The following is a 25,084-nucleotide window of genomic DNA, read 5'->3' on the forward strand; positions in this document are numbered from 1 at the left end:
TGGATCACCGGTTTGACATTAAGGGAAAGCAGAGTAATCTGTAGTTCCTGTAATACCTGTGTTCCTGCAGCTGCTGCTCCAGACTGCGAGGGGTCTCTTTGCAGAACATCTGGCAGCTGCTGGGGCTGTTGGCCATCAGTGTGGCTTTCTGTACAGAGATACACAATGTTAAGGATTGTGAAATGCAGAGCTGTAGAAATTGTCCTACACTGCAATGCACATCTAGTGAAATACTGCAGTGAACTTTTACCGTTTTATTACTTTTATTGTACACACATCTCAGATGAGCTAAAATGTGTGTTATTTAGATAATGTTGTCAGAAATAAAGGTGCGTCACCTGTATTCTGTGAGACAGGTACTGCGGCTCCAGACTCTGTCTCCTTGACAACAGTGCGGGGTGTGTTCCACCTGAGCACAGAGCCATGTCGTGCTGGTGACCTCTTTCCTCCTGCACACAGAAAACATGTCAGCGCCTTGCTAGGCAGCCACATTGACGGCTGTGCACTCAAATGCATGAATTCATTACTTGGTTATGAAAAGGCTGAATAGCTGTCCTCTGACCCTGAGGGATTCTGGGAAAAACATGCCAGTCTGCTCCAGTAGCTAATCCTCGCAATGCCACATGCCTCTAATGGAAGATCATTTTCACTGCTATATTAGCCCAGTAAAATGAACTCGATTTAGAGACGATTTTTTTTCTTGGACTTCATCTAGACACTGGCGCCTGCTCTGCGTGGTATCCCTATGTGTTATTCCCATAAGTATTTATTCACTGATTCATACTAAATCTCTGTCTTTGGTGAGCCTGCATTGGGCACCGGGCACCAGCCTGTTACTCAACAATGGCTGCATTCAGGGGGCTTACCGGATGGACAGTAAACAACTGACAATTGGCTGCTTCTTCTCGCATAATTACATAAGCGGGTCTGTCTGTGTGTCAGTAGGGAAGTTAGAAGGGTAGAAGAGTTCAAGTAAGGGCATTCTGACACTTTCCAATCAAAGTAACGCACAGTGCTTCCAATTAATTTTATGCATATATATTTATATCATTATAACAAATTGAGTGTCACATGATCCTTCAGAAATCATTCTAATAAGCTGATTTGATGCTCAAGAAAACAGTTCTGCTGTTTAATGTTTTTGGCTTATATAAAGAGAGAGCAATAAATAGAAAATATAGAAAGTGGATCTTTTTTCTACACACTATTACAGAAATATGAAATGTATAAATCTTTAAAATAAATACAGGCTTGTTTATTATTTCTTGTGTTTTAAAACTAGGACTTAATAACTTTGTCAGAATTTTTTTACCAGTTTTGAAAGCAGAATGAAACTGTAATATAATCAAATTTGGTGACTGTGTAAAAAACACATGATAACATAATTAGTTACTAGGGCTGGACCAGAATATTTGATTATTCGAATATTCATCTGGTGGGTTTGCATTCGATTTTCAATTTTGAGATTTTAATATTTTTTTTTTCGAACACCTGGCATCCCCCACGAAACGGTTCTCATTCACCGTTGAATATGCATCGCCCTTGAGTGAATGTCATGATTCAGTTCATCTGGAAGAGAAGACAAAAATGCCTAAGACCTCAGCTGTGTGGGAGCACTTTAAATTAAGTGAGGACAAGACAAAGGCAGTGTGCCAAGTAGTACACCTATAGTATATTGTTGGTGTAAAAAAACGAACTGCTTTTATCTGGCATGTTACTCAGTAATTTTAGTAATCTAGGCTTCTTTTTTTCAGTTTGAAACCTCTGCATTAGTCATTCCTGATTGTAAGGGATACTACAAAACAGATCTCAGGTTAGCTTCCCTGGTGGACTGACCTGTAGTGCAGGATCCAATAAGTCATGTGGATGGGCCTGAGGGCTCAGCAGCCCCAGGGAAGGGGTTTCTCCAGAGCCCATCTGCTCATACACCTTATTTAGCTCCAGGATACCTTTAGTCCGTGCCAGATTCTGTAGGTGCTGTCTAAAGGCCACCAAGCCTACATGAAGAGAGGAATAAGATAATGAATAATAGCACTGTTATTTCCGAATGACTTACAGATCATCAGATAATGTACCACATCCATGTGTGGTCATGAATTTTCAAATGGGAGTGTCAGAACAGAGGAAGTGACTCTCATTCCTTCAGGCCCACTGCTCTGGTGCGGTTCTACCATGTGACCAAACTTAACGTGGCTAATCAATCTATTTCAGGAGAAGTTATGTCCAGGCAGGCTGCAAATGCTCAAGTGCATATTAAAATGCTGTTTAGTGGTTCTTGACTCCTCTGCTGCTGAATGGAAGAGGGTTGAAAAAAAAAGGATTCTCAGGTTATTTTAGGGCTTCAAGTGATTAAGGGTAATTATTCAGGCCACAGGATGAGAGAACTCAATAGGACCGAGTTGGCCTAATCTTCAAAGCGCTCTCTGATTCAACACAATGATTCATCTGACAGGGGGTGGTGCAAAACAAGAGAGAAACAGGGAGCGATAATTTGTGAAAATAACAATAAGTGTGAGAGAAAGAGAAGGAAGAGAAATCGAATCTAACCCACATACCACAGTGGGATCCAATCGTCTGAGACCACTAGTAAACATGGAAACTTGTGCATATTTTTAAATTATGTAATATTTTTACACATTTTTTAATTTTAATTTCAAGCTATTTTTATTTTTTTTATATTTAATATAAATTATGTTATCAGAATAACAACCGTGTATTACTGTTGCTGCTTAATATTTATGCAGAAACAGTGTTTTTCAGGATTTTTTAATGAATAGAAAGTTCAAATAGAATATAGCTTTTGTAAGTGTCATTTTGATTAATTGAATGCATCTCTGCAATATAAAAGTATCAATTTCTTTAAAAAAAATCTTGTTGCAGCTGAAATGAATTAACAACCCCCTCTGCTGCGTAACTGACCAGATCAATATCCCAGAAGTTTAATTTACTCTGATTTGTGTTCCTTTAATTTTTTTGAGCAGTGTGTATATATATATATATATATATATATATATATATATATATATATATATATATATATATATATATATATATATATATATATATATATATATATATATATATAGTCTCTCTGTAATCCCAGGGTCGTGCTCACCTTGTGTGAGTGAGGTGTCTGATGCTCTGCGGCCCTCGCGGAAGCTGATGGGAGAACGGTTGTGTGTCTCTCTCCTCTGGGCGCTCAGCGCTTGCATGGCGGGGTTAGCGGGCCGAGCGCTGATGAAGGGTGGAGTCATGGATGTGTTGGCCAGGACCACCTCATTAAGAGAGGGTGCATCCTCCAGCAGACTGAGGTCACTGTGCATGGAGCCCATATCATACTCTGAGTCCATGCTACCCAGTGAGGGGTTATGACCCACACTGAACAGTTTACCTGGGTCAACAGAGAGGTGACGATAATTTATCATCTTAACACTTATGAAACAGGTATTGTGATTTCATTGTCATTTTTATCTAAACTGTTACTATTAATACAGGGATAATGAATACCCTTAAGCCAGACCCACCTCCACTGGTCATGATTCCTGGCTGATTGGTGACCTCAGACAGCGTGTGTCTGCGCTGTCCAAAGCGGGCTGTCTGATAGGCATTGAAGACGTGGGTATGATCATCCTCGGTGTCCAGCTCCTCTGTCTCAATGCCCTCGTCTATAGAGGTCTCCATCATGTTGCTGGGGGACGAGGCGCTGGATTTGCGAACAGCCACAGGGGGCAGGGGGTCCAGCATGCAGCCGTTGACCTGCAAAACAATGTAAAGATCTCTAAATATAATGGGGGTTTTTTTTGTAGCGAAAAGTATTTGGAAAGCTTTTCTAGAAGACCTGAAATTGCGAGTGGGAGATATTAATTCAAAGTCGCAAATCTGATATTTAGTCACAATGCATGTTCCATAGTTACTGTACAACTGTGCAAAATAGTCACATTTATGAGAAATAGTTGCAACTTTGCAATAATGATAAAGTCATGATCTCAAAATAAGTCACATTTTGAGATAAAAAGTCTATAAAGGTATAATTTAGAGATAAAAGGTTGCATTTACAAGAAACATATTTGCAATTACCAGAAACAAAGTCGCAAATGTTAAATATTTTCCCACTGCAAGATACAGCATTTTCATATTGTGAATTATATAGTCACAAGTCGCAATTATGATAGTCATGTCACAATATAGTCACATTGTGAGAAAAAAAAGTTGCATTTTCTAGAATTATAGTTACAATTATGATGTGAGATATAGTCACATTGCTAGATATTAAGTCATTGTGTCGTATATATTAATAATTATGACAAATATAGTTGTCTTTTTGTGAACTTAAGTTGCAAAGGCAATTACAATAAAGCCATAATTTTATAATATAGATCATATTGTGAGATAAAAGCATGGTTGTAAATTCGAGAGTCATAATTTAGAGATATTAAGTTACAAAAATTGTGAGATAGAAAGTCACATTGTGAGATAAAACTATGAAGTCGCAATTTGGAGAATATAAGAAAAATAAAGCCGCAACCCTGAAACATTTGAGGGAAATTGTGATATAATTAATTTCTTTATTACTCTGAAGTGGAAATGTTATAAATGTGATTTATGCATTTCCTTTAAAAGATTTTGGAGATCTTTTTTGGATGTTTCTTTTTCTTTGGATGAACCCTCACTTACACCAGTGTTGTAGATAAGACATTTGCCTTCAAGCATTGTATTTCCCAAGTTCTAATCTCCCATCAGCCCTCATAATTCACTCACAGTTCTGGGGCAAACTTCCACTCAGTCAGCACCAAACACACAAACTTTAACATGCTTTGTGATGACAAGCTGAACTTCATGAACACATTCCCTAATGATTTGGGGATGAAGCGAGTGTAAACAAAAGCACTGCAGTCTCTCCCTTTTGCTTCTTTTTATTGCTCCCTCTCCTTCACTCTTGCTTTTCTCTTAAACGAATGAGTGAGCTGGAGAGGAGGGGGTGGAATTCTGGAATGCAGGGACAGGAAGTGTGTTTTGGCTGAGAGGGCTGTCAGAGTCTCATGCAGACGGAGTACACTGAGACATGCCATCAAACACACACTCAACCAACATGGATCATCTGGATGAGTTGAGTTTCCTGCAGCATGCTGGGCCAGGAATACTCTTATCCCAGCACACGGTTAAAGAACGGCCACAGATTCTCTTGTCTTTTTTTCCTTCTATCTCTCTGTCTCTCTCTCTCTTTTTTTTTTTTTACATTTCAGCCCATCATTTTGCCCGGTCCCTTCACACACAAACAGTGTGATTATACAGACTCTGAACAAATTATGTAATCCCTGCCGTCCCCTCCCTACCAGGGGTTCTGTTGTACTTCATATTTTAAACATCTCATGTTGGAGAGTGTCACAATTCCTCCTCTGATCTTAAAGGGGAAGTGTGTCATTTTTCAGTGCAAAAATTTCTCATCTTAATAAGCAGAGACAACTATAAATAAGACGTTTGCAGCCATTTATTTCCCTCGAAATGTAAACACCATCTCTATGGTGCTTTCAAAATATTGCTCAGTTAGTTTGAACAAACAGAGCAAACTAGCCTGACAACAGCAACACTCCCTCAACCAATGGTGTGAGTTTGGGGCAGGGCTATCTGTTTGTTCAGCCAATAGCACATGGGGGCTTGTTTGGGGAAACCTGTGTGAAAACAGATGCTATTTTGTGCAATTTTTTATCTTTTAACAAGATATAACTTGCTCCACCTCTGAAACAACTTTTTTATGACCTGATCAATTTGTGATGAAAAAAATAAAGAAAAACTGTTATTTCTTAATTAAATCTAAAACTGTAAAAAAAAATATTTGAAACAAAATAAAGGTAAACTGAAATAAAATATAAGAAAACTTGCCAAAGCAACATTTTTCATTTTCAATTAAACTTAAAGTACTAAAATAACTAAACTAAATTAACTAAAACAGATGAATAAAAATTCATCAAAACTATATACATAGATTAAAAAAGCACAAAATTACTAAACCTTTAACAAAAATGAAAGTGAAAACAGAAAATATAAAAATAAAATCTAATTCTAAATATGAACAAAAATTATAATAACATCAATGATACTTAGATAACACTGGAAAGGGCTTGATTTTTTTGCATTAAATATCCTACTCAAATATCGTAAATGTCATTTAAATAAATACCAACCAAATAACTTCCTACTGAGTTTTGCATTAATTATTTCCTCTCCTAAACTAAGTATTCAAGAAATAATGTACACATTTCCTCTTGCAACAAAACTCTAACATCCATATATGTATACAGGTGACACTTACCGATAAAAGTTTTACAATAAGAGGAATTTTGTACATTGTTTATTGAACACATTGTTCAAGAGAGGAACTGGCTGATGCAATGTTCAGTATGAAAGCCATGAATGCTCAATAACTCCACATTTCCAAAGAGGGTAAAATACCAGCACACACAAAGCCAGACAGTCTGTGGTGTGCACGTATGTGAGAGTGAATGAGAGCGAGAAGAAAAAGTGGAACGACTAAGCCGGAGCGAATGGACAGCTGTCACATCCAATGTGTGTCACTGCCAGAGACGACTGCAGACTGACCTGCTTATGTAACCCAAACAGCTGTGGACGTCCTCAAGGGGAAACACACTCACAGTGTATGTCTCACCTCACCTTCAGTGATGCATAGAGACAAAATGACTAAGGCTAAAACCATCAAAGTAAACAGCTTCTCCCTCATCGACGCAAAAGGCATTAAAACAAAGTATGTGCATGAAAGAAGAGTCTTGGAGAGAGCCGATTGCTGTCTCAGAGTGACAGCAGAGCGAGAGACAGACAGATAAAAATGAAGACAGTGTAAACAGGACTCTAGTGAGGAGATAGAGTGGCAGAGCTGGCCGGCTCCTGTGCTGTTATTCCTGTTCTGTATGCCAAGTTGGCAGCAGATCTGGCCGTCTGTCAGTATGGTTCTGAACAAAAGGCTCCTCGGGGAGCAGGCTTGATGAGGAGGCCCGAGCAAACAGCCAGGCCCACTGCCTGACCTTGGAAGGACTGAATTGCTTAACACCAATGTTGGGAAGGAGTGTAAGAGCACTCAATGAGCAGCAGTCTGATTCAACGCTGTAACAACAGATGTTTGTAACAGCTAATCAACACCCCCCCAAGAATGGGATTATGGGGGATTTTGCTAAAACGCATATATGGTTGACACTGGGCGAGACATTTTAAGAAAAGAAAAAATATAATATGTGGGAACAAAATTCCTCCGAATTCCTTTAGCCTTTATTTAAATAAAAACTTTATTTAAATCTATCTATCTGCTTATTCATCCATCCATCCATCAATCAATCACTCAATCAATATCTATCCATCCATCCATCCATCCATCCGTCCGTCCTCCTGCCCATCAATCTATCTATCTATCAATCCACGAAGCCATCAATCAATCCCTTAAAATAAAAGTGGAAAAATACTGCCCCTTAGCAAAAAATTATTTTTGACACTGGTTCTTGGTTTCCATTTCATCTAATTTCATCAAAATTTAGATGATCTTAAACATTTGCTATGCTACAGTGAAAACTTGAGCTTTAAACAGGCTACAAAGAGAACACGAGCTTCATTCCCCCATAATTCAACCTCTAATCCATTTCTCACTCACTTTGGGAGTCCCAACCTCCTCCTCCATGAGGCTGTGTTGAGTAGCACAGGAGGACTGTGGGAACGTGAAGGAGTCTGCAGGGGCTTGAGGCACAGCTGGGGATCTTAGGAGACGTATGTTCTGAGGAAGGAGGCTCACCTGAGGAGCAGCGCTGCTCGCCTGCGTTGCGGAGAGAGAGATACGTAAAGTCAACTAGTTGGTAAACACCATATTTACTCTACTGTTAATATTTTAATTTTCAGAGGCAATTTGAAGAGTGATACCTTGACGACAGTCTGCTCTGCAATTGTACTGGGACGTCTCTGGCGGGCATCGAGTCGGGGCTCCACTGGGAAACTGCAGCGGTGGGCCTTTAGCCTCTCAACCAGCAAGTAGTAGATAGCAGCAAAATGATTGTAACTCTTATTCTGAAGAGACTGCAAAACAGAGAAATAAACGAAAAAGAGCCACATTAGTCAAGCCTGTGTGGTTATTAAAGATGCAATTACATTTCTTTAAGTTTGTGTTATTTCTCACCTCTACTGTCTTGTGCTGGTCAATGCCCAGGCTATGCATCAACCGGAGCACCTGCTCACTGTATTCTCCCACACCAGCCTCCCCCTCTACAGTCTGCTGATATAACATCGGCCTCTGCACAGGCACCTCTATCACCATCCACTTGTGTTCCTTTATTTGTCCTATAGACAGACGCTTGGAGGGGTCTAACACCAACATTCGCCTGATCAGATGCTCACAGTCTGCACATAAAAGAGAAAAGAAGATAAAGATAAACATGACACCTCCTGTACCCAGGAACAAAAACAACACTTGCCAATCTAACCCCTCCGGTTCTACTCAAGCCGGTCTAAGCGAGTGTTTCCGGCAAGGAGGCAGGCGCGCTAACAAGGACACTAAAGACTGCAGGGGGGTGAGGTTTACCTGCACAGCTCTTACTAACTGGCCAAGAAGCAAATGTGAGTTGATGGGTAATATGTTTAAACCATATTCTCTAGCATGTGGTCATTACAGGTTTTTTTTTTTAAATAATACTTTCATTAAGCAAGAACACATTTGATTGATCAAAAGTGACAGTAAAGACATTTATAATGTTACAAAAGATTTCCATTTCAAATAAATGCTTGAAATAATAATAATAATAATAATAATAATAATAAAAACTAACATCAAATCAGCATATTAGAATGATTTCTGAAGTATCATGTGACACTGAAGACTAAGTAATGGGTGTTAAAAAAAATTCAGCTTTGCCATTACAGGAATATACAAAATTACATTTCAAAATCTATTTAAATAGAAAACACTTTACTATGGATTTAGGTGTTTTGCTTCACATGTCTAAGAACACCCATTAAAAGCTGTTTTAATATACATTTAATGAACTAATACAAAATATAGCTTTGTGTCAGAAAAAAAAAATCAAAATATTCAAAACCCATTGTAAAATATTCCTGAATACACATGTGACAGCATATTAATGCATCAAGTTGCTTTGCAAAACCCAAACAGCACTACAGTTTACTTGGCCGAGGAACTGTTTCTTCTGAAAGCAATTACCAGTAAATTATCATTATTATTAGTCAAGTATTATCATAATTGTGGGAGCAGTAAGAAAGTTCTGTGCTTGTCTCAGCAGTGAGAACAGCAGCTCTTTACAATCTCATCCTGAAAGGGTCACAGTGTGTTTGCTTCACAGTAAACACTGCTGCATCTAAAGCATACTGTACACTCAGAATTGGTGACAGCCTGTACCGTCCAATGCTTGGCTCAACTAAAAAAACTGCCCAACAAACGTTTCACTGTCAGACTAACCCAAACCCAAAACACATTATCCTCTTGAGAATGCACAAGGCCTTTTGTCTGTCCCTGTGCCCTTGATTAATGACCATGTCTGACTCAGCTGGGCTGAATGAAACTGAATGAGACTTCACAGGACTAACAGTGATGCGGGTGTTCTCAACGCTTCTGTGCGTCTCGCTGCTGATCATTTTATTCAAGACTGGCTCTTCCTGTTAATCTGCAGCATTTACGGTTTCTGGAGAGCCTGCGAGACACTAGAGCAAACAGAGGGAGTCGCACAGCTACAGTAATACTCCTTGTGCTGGAACACAGTGGGATGTCTTGCTGGAAACATCCTCCTCTCGACAGCTCCCTCACTTCAGCAGCGGGAATCACAGAATCTTATTACCACATTCATGTGGAAATCATATCCATAAATTCAGCTGTGAGGAACAGTTTGTAAACCCTCTGGAAATACCATGAATTTAGGATGAATGGTTCTTCGGATGCAAACTGGCTGTAATACTGATATTTATAGATTTTTAATCACTATATGATTGAAGACTATATTTATGAATTAAAAATGAAAATTCGGTCATCATTTACTCATGTCAATCACAACCTGTATGATTTACTTTCTTATTAGGTGGAACATAAAATATTTAGAAGAATGTTATCCAGTTTCTTTCCTTTGACTTCCATTATATGAACCAAAAAATACAATTGAAGTAAATGGGAACAAAAGCTATTTGGTTGCTAACATTCATAAATATCTCCTTATGTGTTCCACAGAAAAAAAGAAATGCTAAAAGGTTTGGAATGACATGAGGGTGAAGAAATGATAACTGAATTTTCATTTTTTGAGTAAACTATCCTTTCAAGCCCGGGACTAGAAATTTTTAAATCCTAAACCGCAGACTGTCTGAGTCATTTTGTAACTGACTTATGTTTTGAGTCATGGAACATGGCCCAAGGTCTTTGAGCTTTAGATCTTATACAGCTGCTGTAAAGTCTTGTTTCCTCTGTGAGTTTATTGATCTCGGCTGTTCAAAGCAGCTCAACACCATTTCACATCTTCATTAAATGTAAGGATGACGATTTGGTGTTGGTATGCAGCGCTTTGTTTTCCCTGGAGATAAAGATTTTATATTTACCCAAAAAGTTCTAGTTTAGCCTACAGAACTTTGTTCCAGTAGTATTGTCGACTTTAACAAAGACCCCAGTATCAGAGGAGGATCAGATGCTGCTTTGGTTCTGTGCAAATGATTTAAACATGATGGTTTAAACAAAAATGTACAGCTGTAAAACTTCTGTGTAAATGCACTGCCTCTATGCAGCATGCAACAGCTTAAATGCACCTTTTGTGGTAAATATGCAGATTAAGCTGCAGCTTTTGCAGGGCTTTTGCCATGTAAAGACAATGTAAGACTCCTTTTGTCTTCAGATCACATTTCAGGAACAATTTAATCGGATATCTAGATTGTTTATAAACTTTTTTTTTTGCGTAAATTCAGGAATGTCAAAACTAAGGATTAAAATGAATGTTAATGAAACTTCAGCAGCAAAGACTATTTTCATGACAAGAACAAGGAGGATTAAAATAATAAAATAAAATCAATTATCCATCACAAAAGATTTTTTCAAATTTACTTGTGATAAAAATTCTAACATTTTTTTCTAGTGAGACCTATATATAAAAAATGATATGATCAGTAAGTCATAGCAACAAATGTTTTTCCATTATTTTAACTCATCTAAATAATTTTAACCAATTTCAAGTTTAAGTTATACAAAATTTTACTTTTAAAGCCAGTTTGAATGTTTTTTTATTTTTATTTTTTACAGTATACTAAAATTATCCTAATCTGTGGCAAATCTCAAATTTCTAAGTAAAAGTACTTTCCATATCCATAATTTTATTTCACCTCAAATTATTAGACAAGTACCATAGGAAAGTTTGGGATTTCTGAAAGTTGTCCTACAGTACATTTCATAGAAGATATTGCCATTACTATGCAAGTTCCTGAATGTTCCATTGTCTCGAGTTCTGATTAAACCAACCAGAATAATTCTGGAAAAGTACTTCTTCACGGAGAAGAAAGCCAAAACTCCCCGTATAACACACCAGGCGCTCATAATCTTTCCCAACGGTGCGTGTGCTGTATTCACTGTGTAACGTAGTGTGTAGCATGTAGTGTGTACTAGCACTCTTCTGTCTAAGAGCACGCTGAGGAGGGGTCGATACTCCGTACGGGTGAAATCCTGTGTGATGAGAGCATTTGAAAAGGAAATGTAAAGGAAAAGCACACGCTGTTCTTCTCATTTGGGGAGTATGCTCAGCTACACTGCGAGACCTGCAAGGATCTCAACGTTGCTTAATTGTTTAAATGTCTTGAACAAAGTCAATGGACCCCTACTACCAGCCCCCCTCCCCCCAATCATGGGCCATCCTGGCAGGACCGGTAGGTTAACATGTGTTCGCTCTTCCTCGGGTTACTTGATCCGTGTTTAATCACAGTGAGCAAAGCTTGTGTAGAATGAACGAATGTGACATTCTGACTCTTACGTCAAGAGCGGCCCACCGTCCTTCCTTCCCTCTCTCTCTCAGTCTGCCGTGAACTGGCTCGCTGCCAGCGAGGATAGTCTGAACTGTCTTGCTCTCACCCGTTGCCCTCTCACTTTATCTCTCTTGCCCTCCTTTCTATCTCGATCACAATCTCGCCCTTTGCAGCTTGTGTTATTCTGCCTGTAAAATGAGTGGAGTAAATGTTGACTGCTGTGATTTTACTGAGCATGGGTCAACCACTTTAAAGTAACAACTAGTAGACTTATCAGTTTTAAGGAAGCTCTGTATAACTAGATCGGCGTTCTGGTTCACCTGACCCTGATTGGATGCGTTTCTTTGGGGGCAATCACATAGTGGGTTAATTCAGCTAGTGAGATCTCGAGACGTGCTTTCAAAATACTATCTGTAACAAAATAAAATACACAACGGTGGAATCCATGCAAAAAATATGAACTGAAAAGAAAAAAAAAAAATTCAGATACACTTGTCAATAGGGATGCATGACATAGCAGTACCATCAGTAAGCGACTTTCATTTATTGCATTGGTCGATATTGGATGTTTAATTGCTCATTTCCCTGAATTTTTTTTTTTTTTAACTATCCTACAAAAGTTTTTTTTTTAAAGTAATTATTTTATTCATCAAAGATGTATTTAATTGATCAAAATTGTCAGTAAAAACATTTATAATGTTACAAAAAAAAAAAGTATCACAGATTATGCTGAAAATTCAGCTTTAACGTCACAGGAATAAATTACATTTTAAAATATATTTAAAAAGAAAATAGTTATCTTAAATTCCAATCTTTTACAATAAATGCAGTTTTAGTGAGCATAAGAAACTTCTAACTTCTGAACTTCTAACTTCTTCTGAACAGTAAGTGTAGATTATCTTTGGCGTTCATATTTGAATAATTTATTAACAGTGTTAAATGTAATTTAGCAAATCTCAAAATGAACATCCATTTTTCCTATTTAAATATAACACTATGATGCTTAAATTCACATGTAGAATTTAAAATTAATAGTTTATAATTGGCTTATCATCAACAGAATTAAAAGAAATAATCATTTTATTGATATCGACCAGAATTGTAATATCAGAGCATCCCTAGCAGTCAACCACACTAACAGACTAGTCGGTTACAGGATGACTAGTTTGCTGGTGGATCATCATGACTCATTTTATGTTCCACTGCTAAACGTCTCCGAGCAGTTAGAGCCGTTCCTCTTTATACAGTCCAGACACACACAAACTGTAGCCAAGCACTTATGGAATGTTTTAATTGACCAGGCTTGAATTTCATGAAAAAACAGCAACTGCTGCCAGAAAACCTCTCCTAGTCTCACCTTCTGTCATGAAGTAAGGAATACGGAAACGGCCCTCCAGAACACGCTGCCGCAGAATGGGGAGAGAGGGGCCATCGAAGGGCAGGGCGCCACACACCAGCACGTACAGAACCACCCCCATGCTCTGCAGGAACACACACACAGCGTCAGCTCAGTGGTGAATAACACGATCACAATGTGCAAATGTACAGGTGCACACATTTAAAGGGATAGATCACCCTAAAAATGAATATTTATTCACCCTTTCTAAATTTGCATGACTTTCTTTTTTGTGGAACACAGATGCTTAGCAGAATGTTAATGCTGCTCTTTTCTCACTGTATATGAGCATCCCACCTAATAAAGTCAGCAACTTGAGAGTAAGTAAACGATTTTCACTTTTGGGCAAACTCTTTCTTTATTGGCAGTTAATAGAGAGCAAGAGAGCTTTCACATGATCTGATCTCTATCTCACACTGAGCACAGGGTGTTTGGTTTACGCTTTGACGTCAGCTGAGTTCTCAAAGGTTGAAAAGGTGGTAACGCAAACAACTGTCAGCTGACTCACTAATCATTTACAGCGTGAACCTGCACGTATAATGCTGGCTTGTCGGTTGAGTGCAGAGCAGCATTACCCAGATGTCCAGCTGGGGTCCCTCATACTGCTGTCCCTCAAACACCTCTGGGGCTGCATATGGAGGACTCCCACACCATGTGGCCAGGGGCTTTCCCGACTGGAAGAAATTTCCAAAGCCAAAATCTGCAGGGATGAAAAAAATAGAGAAAGGTGATATAAGAATGAAACTGACAGGGTTTGCTATGTCTGTGTTCAGGGACATGGATCACATTTCAGCTTTAGGGGACAAACAGGAAAGTTTCATTACAATATTGACTGTACTATCAAGGTTCCCACACCTAGTGACCGTTGAACTCTTCCAGTCATTTGTGACTGCTGTCAACCAATTTAATGAATTACACTACAGTTTAAAAGTTTATGGGTTTTTTTTTTTAAGTCTTTTGCGCTCATACATACAATAAAACCAGTAATATTTTGAAGTAGTTAACTGCTTTCTACTTTAATATATTTATAAAATATATTTTATAAAGCTGAATTTTCAGCAACCATTACTTCAGTCTTCATTACATTTCCATGACTTTTCCAGGGCTAGAAGCATCAACTTTAAAATTACAGATGCTTTAATTCATAAAAATAATGGCAAACACAGGTTCATGACTGGTGAGGCATATTGATGGTTGTTAAATTCTCAATTTACCCACTTTTGGCAAGTGTGGAAAAAAGAAAGGATCCTGTAAGTGTGTGAATCATTTGTCTTCAAACATCAAGAGTTGGGAAATATAATATCCTTTCGCGTGCATACCGTAATTTCTGTGCAAAATTAGTTTACTGATGAACCAGAGATGTAAAACTTGCTTTACATGATTACCCATGACTCTGAAAGTACAGACACTGCAAAAACATCCTTCTCTAATAACCTACAGTAAGCCAAAAACCCATTTTCTCCACACATCCTCAAAGCTCACAGAACAATGCTTTTACAGCCCACTTCTTTCTACTTTGATGACTAATATTATTGCTGTACTCATTGAGAAAAAAAATCGTTTCCACACAAACTTTGCCATTAGTGTGTAATTTTGCCTACAGTAGAAAGGCAACTTTTATATAGAGACCATTTTTAAAATCTTTCAGATCCCATGAAATCAAAATTTGAGTTTGTGGTTTTGAATCTGTCTGAAGTCATCTATATGTTAGTGTTAGATATAAAGATTTACACTTTATACATTTATTGAAAACAGAGCAAAAATATTCACCCATTGCACTACAGATCTCCAATCAAATGCTTTCTAGAATGAAAATATCCCTCCCTTTAATACTGCCTATGACTGATTAGAAAATAACGGAAAATGTGCATTGCTGTGATATAATTAAAGCCCATTGGCTATTTTATAAAAGACACAAATCCTTTGAAATGTCTCATCTTAAATTCCTGTTTCAATAGGAAATACATCAGCGAGGAAAGAAAACTGTGCTTAAAAAAGTCATGGGGTCTTGAGGAAAGAAATAAACAGTGACTTGATTTATACTTTGACTAACAAGCTGTAACACTGTGTAAATTGAGAAAAGATCAGACTACATAACACAAGGTCACTTAAAATTCCTATGAGACTAAATTGGCATTATACAGTACCACACTACGTCTACTGGCAAATGTTGTATAATGCGGTATGCTGACAACAGCCAATGAAGGAACAGAGGGTCGCTAAGCCAACACACAAGCTGAGCAGCATCTGTAATAGGGTTTAGTGGATCATGCCGTGCAAACCCTGAAGATGGAAACCGTCATCACCACCTCAATCTGGCTTTAATGGGTTTGGAAGAACTTTACAAAGTGCTCAGAGATTAGATACAATGGCCACCACTGCCAGAAGTCTAAGACAGTGGCGTCTTGGCCAAATATGGTTCTCAGATAAATCAGCCCAATGTGTACAACGGTCGACCTTCCTTAAAAGCATAGGCTACAAACCTGTATTTGTTCATAACTGTGTGCAGCTGCAAAAAAACATACAAAAAAAAACAAGACCAATTTACTTGAAAAGCAAAGATACTAGGATCTGCTTCCAAACAATACATCTTGAATTAGGTTTATTTTTTTCTTACATTTGCATTTTCTTATTTTATGCTTAAACCTCACTAAATTTAGTTAGATTTATGCTTAAAAAAAAAAAAAATGCCAATGTGTATACGTATTATATTTTGTATGTATTATATATACACATATATACACATTATTTTATAGTGCATTCTGTTTGGAATTTAGTCATTAAGGATGAAATTATCATTGGAATGTCAAATCTTCAGATTTTATTTAAATTCCAGTGAGTATTAAGAGTTTGTCTAGAATCTGAGCTTCAGGGGCCTCATAAAATGAAAATGGGAACCTTAAGGGAGAGATAAAAAGCAGCCATGTTCGTTTTACATTGTGACTGTGATGTAAGAAGCCAGTATGATGAGTCCATATCAGTTGAGCTGACCCACTTCATGAGTTGAATGCTGAGCAGGAGGAATTGACGTCAATGCCCTAGGCAGTCCAGCGGCAGACATTGCAGGAGTGAGCCTCAGCATTCAATACAGGAATCACATCCGGCCCTGGAGCTTAACTCCTGCAGCTTGGAAAACAGTGGCTAATGCCATATTTAAAGGCAGGCAGAACTGAACTTTTTGTTACTTTAAATAAAAGCTTTTATTGAGGTCAGTAGCACTGGCTCTCATAATTTGGTCATGTAGTGGACACACAACATGCTCTGCATTTGGACTGGTGCTGGAGGTTGATTGTGTAAAGATCTCTGGGGATCCAATCATAACAATTTTTATACGGTTTCCCAATCATTGCCCACCCCCAGGAAGTCTCTCAATCCCACAGGTTTGCTCATTCAACATGATTTACGGGAAAAACAGTTGTAGTGTACACTCTTCTCTTGCTTCACCCTTTAACATTCTAATGTCATGTAATCACAATGCAAAACCACTGTAATATGAAACATATTTTGCTCTATATATCTGTACAATATGGAAAAATGTATTCATGGTTAATAGATTAGAGTTTCACTGTCTTCTTCTTTCAGTCATGATGCAAGCACATAAATGTTTGAAGTGGAACATAAAAGGCTGATGACCTTTCTTTGAGTGACCCAGCTTCAGCCATCTTCTAAAAGGCTGACTGTGCATCAGTGTGAGGGCTAAAAGAAAAAGGACCTTTAACAAAGCCTTGTGGGACACTCCTCTGTACTGGCCACTGAATTACTTGCTGTGCCAAACATCATAATCTACCAACATGATAGTGGAGACTGGGCAGAGAGCAGGTTGATGTGTCAGGGAAACTGACAATGTTTGGTCTGCGTGTGAATATGTGCACACATATGTGTGTGGGAAGCTCTCCTGGCTGCCTTTATAGTCAGTAACCTCTTGATTGCTCAAATTCAAATTAAATTGCAAATGAACCTTAGTCTGAATATATAGCTCAACACAGAATGCACCTGTGTTCTTGACGTTAGTCATGACTCCACCAACTGAGCAGTACCCGAGTCATCACCCTAAGCAGTACAGTTTTGATTAATAAATTGTCCATCACACCCTATAATTAACTATGGTGAAATCACAAAAATGTAGGCGAAAATCTTCTAAAGCAAGGGAAATTCCAAACCAAAAGTACCAAACCATTATACAAACTATGATGTTTTACACTACAATCTAGACTCTCCACTTCAGTGTTGATAAAAGCAAACACACACACACACACACACACAACAGTTGTTTTTTTATTTATGCTTTTTATTTGTGCATTTACCCAATAGCATAAATAAAAAGCATAAGTAAAATAAATAAATCTATTTCATTGAGCATATATTACATATAAAATAATGATAAAATATAATTCATTATAGCCATAGAATATATATTATATATTATCAAATTGGGTAAATGTGTACACATTATATGTAATATATAAAATAACTAATATAAAACAGTTGTTTTATATTTTTCAACAATTCAATATCAATACCAATGTACCAAAGACTAGAAATGTATCAAAATTTTAGATAATGTAACTGTGACCGCCTATACCAGCAATCTTGATGTTCATGTGTCCATCAAGCAGCAGATTCTCCGCCTTCAAGTCCCGGTGAACGATGTTTCGATTGTGGCAGTACTCAACAGCAGACAGAATTTGCCAGAACTTGCGTCGTGCCTCTGGTTCACTCAGCCGTCCATGCTTGGCTAGGTAGTCTAAATAAAGATGAAGTGAGGTTAGTTAAACATCACAAATACACAAAGCACAGACCTGAAGCAATTAAACATTTTAAATGGGTAATGTAGTGTAATATGGGTCACAATAAAATGTGACTGAAAAAAAAAGAAGAAAAAAAAAAGAAAGTGTTGAAAACCATGACCACACGCTGTACCGGGAAAGGCTCCGGCGGTGTAGTGTGGCTAGTGGCAGAGATTGATGAGCCACAATAAGGAGGCTCTGTGGTGTGTGAGTAAGGTAAACATCCCCCCGGATGGTGTAATCATGTGGTCACCACACCCTAGAGTACTGGGTCAGTCCCTGGCCCTCGGCCTGTGGGCCAAACCTACAGTCCTCACACATTCCATTCCATACTCGTCTTGGGATTACATTGAGGTGGGCTGGCAGAGTGATTGTGGGTACATGGCAGTGTGTTTAAGACGTCATTCTCTGCATAAGCTGTTTTTCAAATATCAAAATCAATTTTCAAAAACAGACGGCAATTTGTGTTTGCAGAATTACCTTGGATAACCTAGCCTTAAAGGGATAGTTCACCCATAAAGGAAAATTCTATCATTAATTACTCATCATGTCGTTCCAAACCTGTAAGACCTTCATTCATCTTCAGAACACAAATTAAGATATTTTTGATGAAATCCAAGAGCTTTCTGACCCTGCATAGACAGCAATGCAACTACCACATTCAAAGCCCAGAAAGGTAGTAAGGACATTGTTAAAATAGTCCACGTGACATCAATATATATATATATATATTTAATGTAAAATTCATTGAGCTTACCAATTAGATACCAGATTCTAACATTCTGAAATTGTGCTCCATTTTAAACTTTTTTTAGGACTATTCTGCTAATCAAAAAACACGTCTGACATAGGAATGTCTCGTATTTGTGTCAAATGACCAACAGGAATCTGCTTTAAGATAAGGTGTTCATATACACTCTGCTTTATACCACTCAACTGGGTGTAATCACCCCCACTAAATCACAGACTGTGGACTTTGGTCAACAGAACAACATATCATTCTGGTGCCAGCATACCAGGTACCTCAGGCATCTAAAATGATCTTGTTATGCATGATTTTTTTTCTTCTCTTAGCCATGTGAGCATTAACAAGATAGACTTAAAAGAGCCTGAGCTGGCCAGCTGGGCTAATAAAAGTTGCTTCTACTTTATAAGTAGTACAACTGGAGTTACTCTCAACTGACCCTTACAAACAGAGCAGCAGTCACACCACAGTCGCATAGACTGACTTACTGCCTTTAAGAGACACGCGAGAGGAGAAAGAGCATTTCCTCTTCCCAGCAAGGTGCATTTTACTGCCGGGGTAATTTTTATTAGGGGTTTTAAAGCATGAACTAACTGAACCTTGTCCTGGCAGTATTGTCACGTACAAAAAAAAAACTTTAATTCACTGAAATAAATAAGTTTTTTGTAATAATAATAAAAATAATAAGTATTTAATAAATAAAATATTTTATTAATAAAAAAAACATATTACATTTAATAGTTAATAAGGTCATTCTGCATATATAAGCATATACATTAATTTTAAAATAATTAGAAAAAAAAAAAATCCTTCAAACTATGCCCTGGTATTTTCTAATACTTTAATTAGATTTAATTAGATTCTTCATTAAGTAGATGACCATTTATTTTAAGCTTTTCACATCATGCTCTTCACCATCATTCTGTATTCTCTTGCTGTGTGACCATTTGTTTTAATTATAAAAAATATTTTCAAATTTTTTCAATCAGTCTCTTAATTTATGAGATCATAAACTCTAAACTGCATACATACTAATTAAAGATCAGTTCAAAATTAGTTCAAATTAAAGAATAAAACCGTGGTATTAAATATCTAAAAAAAAAAAACTTAATGCTTCCATAATAAATATGCAAAAACATGGTAATAACAAGATAAATTTGGTAATTTTTATTTTGGTTATTTTGTTACAAATAAGTGAAACTATTTCCAACATACTGAATACTTTTCTTCTGGTCTCCGAACACATGTACGCTCTTTCCAGTGAGTCATAAATGATCTAGTCAGGAATTATGAGTTTTCCTATACTACCATAACTAATGCTAAAACCTAAAATTGACAGACTAGAAATAGAGCCAGAGGGTAAAAGGCAGGAATCGAGACGCTGAGGGCAGACACGGGTGTCAAGACTGATCAGCTGACATCTTCAAAAAGAACCTTTTCTCCAGCTCTAGATTTTTCTAAAATATGCATGGCCTACATTTCTCCCCTCCTCTTCCAAAATTCAAATCAATGTCTCTTAGCTTTCCCTCTCTCTCCTGCTTTGCCTGTGCGTTCTGCAGCTCCTACTTATTCGAAGTTGACCCAATTTCCAGGTCCCTCTAATGCTTCGGCTCTGCTCTGCGGTGTTGGTGGAGCAGACATGCTCTAGTAGTGGGCTTCTGTGCTGCTAAGCTCCACCACGGGGGACCGAACCCAGCACTTCACAACACCAAATGCTGCTCAGTCTCTCTCTCCTCTCTCTTTTATCCCTGTGAAGATTATTTGATGGGAGTGAGTGCCTTTGTTATGTTAGAATAGCTTAGATTCGGTGTGATGCAAGCACACACCACTTGGTCTTAATGATTCCAAAAAGTATCTCTCATAATTTGTGATTAACGAGAGACTTTTAGTCTTGATAGAGATGGCACATGCTGTAAATAAGTTGCATAATCATATTGTGCAACAGAGAATCTCAATAGCTGGACAGCATGGCCTCTCAGTACTACAAGAGAGTAATTATATGGTAATCTTGACAAAAACTGTTGTGTAAGTATTAGTTATGCCATGTCGACAGATCATTTTATTTGTTTTTTTATTTGTTTGACCTCGGAAACCTCATTTCAATTCTCTACGGGACATTTGGCTGTTATCTCACCCTTTGGCACAATTGGGCGGGAACAAGTCATTTGGTTTGCCCCAGCCACGACATCCCTCTTTATATCTCTTTCAAAACAGAGAGGCTGTTGTCACCAGGGTCATGGTGTCCGTACAAAGTACACCACAACCGCGAGATTGTAAAAGAATCACGCTAAATATCTGTTTATTGTCTAGCCATAAAACACTTTACCAGTACGAGCTTGCTGATTGGTGGCTGGCCAAACAGAATATGCGTGACAAATACTGTATGTTTACAAAAATACAACAAATAGGCCTACATCCGAAACAAAACAGTGTTAAGTCATTTGTCTGTCCGCAATGAATGCAGAAATGTTACACAATGCAGAACAGCCAATTAGAATGTATTTAATGTTGAATATACAGTTTTGGACCAATAGGATTTCACTGTGGGCGGGGCTACTCTATCTATAGGCTTTATATTACAGCTATTTCCCTTAAAACGCATCAAAACTTACACACACACACACACAAAAACTTGACTCCCCAGGGTAGGAACACATTCTTGGTAGCATATCACATTGCCGTGTACTGTGAAACAGACACACTGTTATGCAAGAACAATGTGTGATGATTATGTGAGTTTTCACAGGTGGTGCACAGCAGCTGCTGCTACAAAATCAAACCTTGAGTCTGAAATCGCCCCCACACCCTTAATTGTTGCACTATTTGAGGGGACAGCCATTTTCAGTGGTGTCCGAAACCTTAGAGGACATTATCAATTTCACTCATTCAATCCCACAATGCACATCAATAACGAGTGTACAACTGATATATGTTTAACAGCTAGAGAATACCCATAGTGCACTGCGAGAGTCACTCTGCGAATGAATTGACGCATCTTGCCAGAAGATAGTGCCCGCAGCTGATTCATCCATCCATCCTTCTGCACTGTGTCCGAATTCACTCACGTTTTCATTCACTCCTTCAAGTGAACTATATTAGTAGCCTAATGCAAGGAATAGTGAATGAGGGTATAGGGGGCGATTTCAGATTCAGCCAAAGAGATCAGTCACTGGCAGTAATATAGTCTATTTGTACATCATTTTCACCCTCAGAAATCACCAACAAGTCATTTTTTTAAAGGGATAGTTCATCTAAAAAAAACCTGAAAATTCAAACTATTTACGTCCATGTTATTCCAAACCATCTTCTCTGTGTGAAGTCTTTAAAGAACATCTGACCAGAATATCTTTTTTCCATATAGCTACTGTAATAAAAGTGAAGGGCTGCAGTGAAAAAAACTATACAATATCATAACAGTAGTATTCCCTAATATTACAAATCTTAAGTCGTCATTCAATAACTTTGTGGGAAAAACCAAATGGAAGATTATCAGTGAATAAGGAACTAAATCATGAAGTGTCTCATGAAGTGATCATATGACTTTCAGAAGACTTGAATATAGCACATGTCAAATGGACTGTTATTGTGGGGCTTTTGGATGCTTTTTGAAGCATTAAAAATTCAGTTGGTCCACTCTAACTGTAACAGGTGACCAGTACTGGTACTTCGTTAAAAAATTCTCCTTTCGTATTCTACGGAAGAAAGTAAGGCACTCAGGCAAATTTTTGCATGAACTAATCCTTTAATTATCTTTGACCTTCAGTTTTTCTCTTAGCTTTGAGCTTGTGTGTCAGACAGAACAGAACTCCAAAGCAACGGAAAGACAGACAGCTGAGCCGTCAGAATATGATCATCATCACTGACACATTTGTTGCTTGTGACTATGATGGTTATTCACACAGACTGTGTTTGTCTCGGCTGAACTAATTTCAGCCTGACCTTTGGTACTATCATCTGAAACCAAGATGTTAGTCTGAATACACACTTTCTCCATGTCAGTGATGTAGAATCAGGATAAATGTATAGTGAAATTGATAAGTGGTAGGTCTGGCTGTCAGAGAGCAAGATATTTCATATCAGGTATCAAAATTTGCATCTCACCATTGTAAATGTTTGGTACCACTTACCAAAGATTTCTCCATTTTTGGCGTATTCTGTCACAAGGTACAGCATATTCTTGGTCTCCATGACCTGCATGAGGATGAAAAAATTATGCATTACAGGTAAAATCCTCTTGTCTTGCCACTACAATAGATAGCCAGCATAGATCCAAAATACACACGAATCACAAAGCGAGTGCAAATAGTGGGTTGAGTGATAAAATGACTGCTACAGTACATTCAGCTGAAATCTGAAGTATCCCATTGAGTTCACAGTATTATAATGAAACACACATGAATCAGAGTGGGATGCTGGTTTACTCGTAAGCTCGATTCACAGTGGAGTGTCAGAGCCAGCAATGTGTGGGAGGACTCCAGAATTAGCCAAAGAAAACAAAAAGATGAATAGGACTAAATGTAGTGTAGAGAAGCAGCATGTTATAATTCAGAAACATTCACAGAGTCCCACATAAACACTACTGTCAGCCATTTATACAGTCTGTTGGTTTGGGCCCTTATCGGGGCTCAAGTTGTAGGGGTTTTTCTGCTCTTTCCATTTAAAGGCATTACAGGGTTGACTAATAAAATCAGCAGCTAGGCCAGAATATGAATCATCTTTTAAACTCCTAAACTAATTCTCCTTTCCAGAAACATGTTTTGATGGAAGCTGTGATCTCAGAGCTGCTCAGAACACAATGATCACAAAGCACTTTTTATCCCAATCAGCTGCCAAATAAGCAAATAACTGGAAATAACTCAAATTATCTCATGTCAGTAGTTGATTGTACACTAGTTGGCTGTCTGTTACGTGACACACTGGCAGTGGTTAATCACATTACACCAAGGGATGTGTCATGCTGTTGCCAATGATAACTGACAACAAAATAGGACTATCAATCAGTTAGAAATTACATAACGTCTATTCAAGTACATTGAAAATAATTTGGTGTAGAAACAATTGCTAGTAATGTTTTCGCAAACAATTGCAAAGAATTAATTTGTACACAAGTAACACTTTGAATTAAACATGAAATTTTGATGTAGACGTATTTTCTTGTAAAACATGCTCCAATAACCTTTTTTACAGTACTCCAATAAATTTTTACTTACAACCTAGAAAATGTTTAAAGTTTGTGTGTGTGTTGGGCAAAGTTAATTTTAAACGTAATGCATTACAGTATTGTGTTACTCTATAAAAAGTAACTAAGTAACGCAATTAGTTACTTTTTATGGAGTAACACAATACTGTAATGCATTACTTTTAAAATTTACTTTGCCCAACACACGCACAAGCACACACAAACTTTAAACATTTTCTAGGTTGTAAGTACATTGCGTTACTTTTGCATTACTTTTTCTCACCTGGGACAGGTTAGCTCATTTGCTTTTTAATAACAAAAGTTATATTTTGGCCCTTTCATACCAAAACGTGAAATTAATAAGCCTCAGGCTAAAGGAAGTGCCTCTGCACCTCACTCCCATCTTCTCTTAATATGCAGTGTCAGTGAATAAATTGGAAAACTCAGGAAGCAACTTTACTTTACTAGTTGAATCTGATACTTAATCTGATTACATAACTCGCATTACTTGTAATGCGTTACCCCTATAACTGTGTGTATGTATGAAAAAAGTATGCAGTGGGTATAGAAAAGAATCACCCCCTTTAAAATCATAACATTTTTTTTTTTTGCCAGTTTTGTTTTACTCAGTGAATTTTTTTATTTTTATGTTGGAGTTATATCTTTCGCTTGGATGTTATAAGATGCACTGAGTAAATAGAGCTGGATAAAACAAAAACTGTGTACGTCTTCATTTCAGGCTGCAAAGCAACAAAATGTGATTATATAAAAACCCACTGTATGCATATATATTTATATATAATTAATTATATATGGTGTTTTTATATTAATATACTCATGCTTCATAAATTGATTATAATGTGCTTGAAATGCATGTGTGCTACATATGCACCTATGTGATCACATCTGAAATGACCAAAGAAATAGCTGACACGTAATGCTGCTGATGTATGACGTGTGAATAAAGGCAGATCACCACAGTACATATG

The 25,084-nt window shown here is 37.6% G+C and overlaps 1 protein-coding gene across 1 annotated transcript in view; it reads right to left on the reverse strand.

Moving 5' to 3' along the window:
• LOC109085620 (serine/threonine-protein kinase SIK2-like) overlaps positions 1–25,084 on the reverse strand; it is a 32,469-nt gene that overhangs the window by 2,569 nt on the left and 4,816 nt on the right. Inside the window, exons 3-14 of the mRNA XM_042771089.1 lie at positions 23,044–23,107; positions 17,967–18,128; positions 13,960–14,084; positions 13,346–13,469; positions 8,171–8,391; positions 7,918–8,070; positions 7,655–7,813; positions 3,525–3,756; positions 3,116–3,391; positions 1,837–1,997; positions 339–449; positions 57–148 (exon numbers count right to left, since the gene is read on the reverse strand). Of these exons, the coding sequence (XP_042627023.1) occupies positions 57–148; positions 339–449; positions 1,837–1,997; positions 3,116–3,391; positions 3,525–3,756; positions 7,655–7,813; positions 7,918–8,070; positions 8,171–8,391; positions 13,346–13,469; positions 13,960–14,084; positions 17,967–18,128; positions 23,044–23,107 (1,880 nt within the window). The remainder of the gene's footprint in view (positions 1–56; positions 149–338; positions 450–1,836; positions 1,998–3,115; positions 3,392–3,524; positions 3,757–7,654; positions 7,814–7,917; positions 8,071–8,170; positions 8,392–13,345; positions 13,470–13,959; positions 14,085–17,966; positions 18,129–23,043; positions 23,108–25,084) is intronic.

This window comes from Cyprinus carpio, chromosome A15, assembly GCF_018340385.1.
Source record: "Cyprinus carpio isolate SPL01 chromosome A15, ASM1834038v1, whole genome shotgun sequence".
Taxonomy (NCBI): Eukaryota; Metazoa; Chordata; class Actinopteri; order Cypriniformes; family Cyprinidae; genus Cyprinus; species Cyprinus carpio.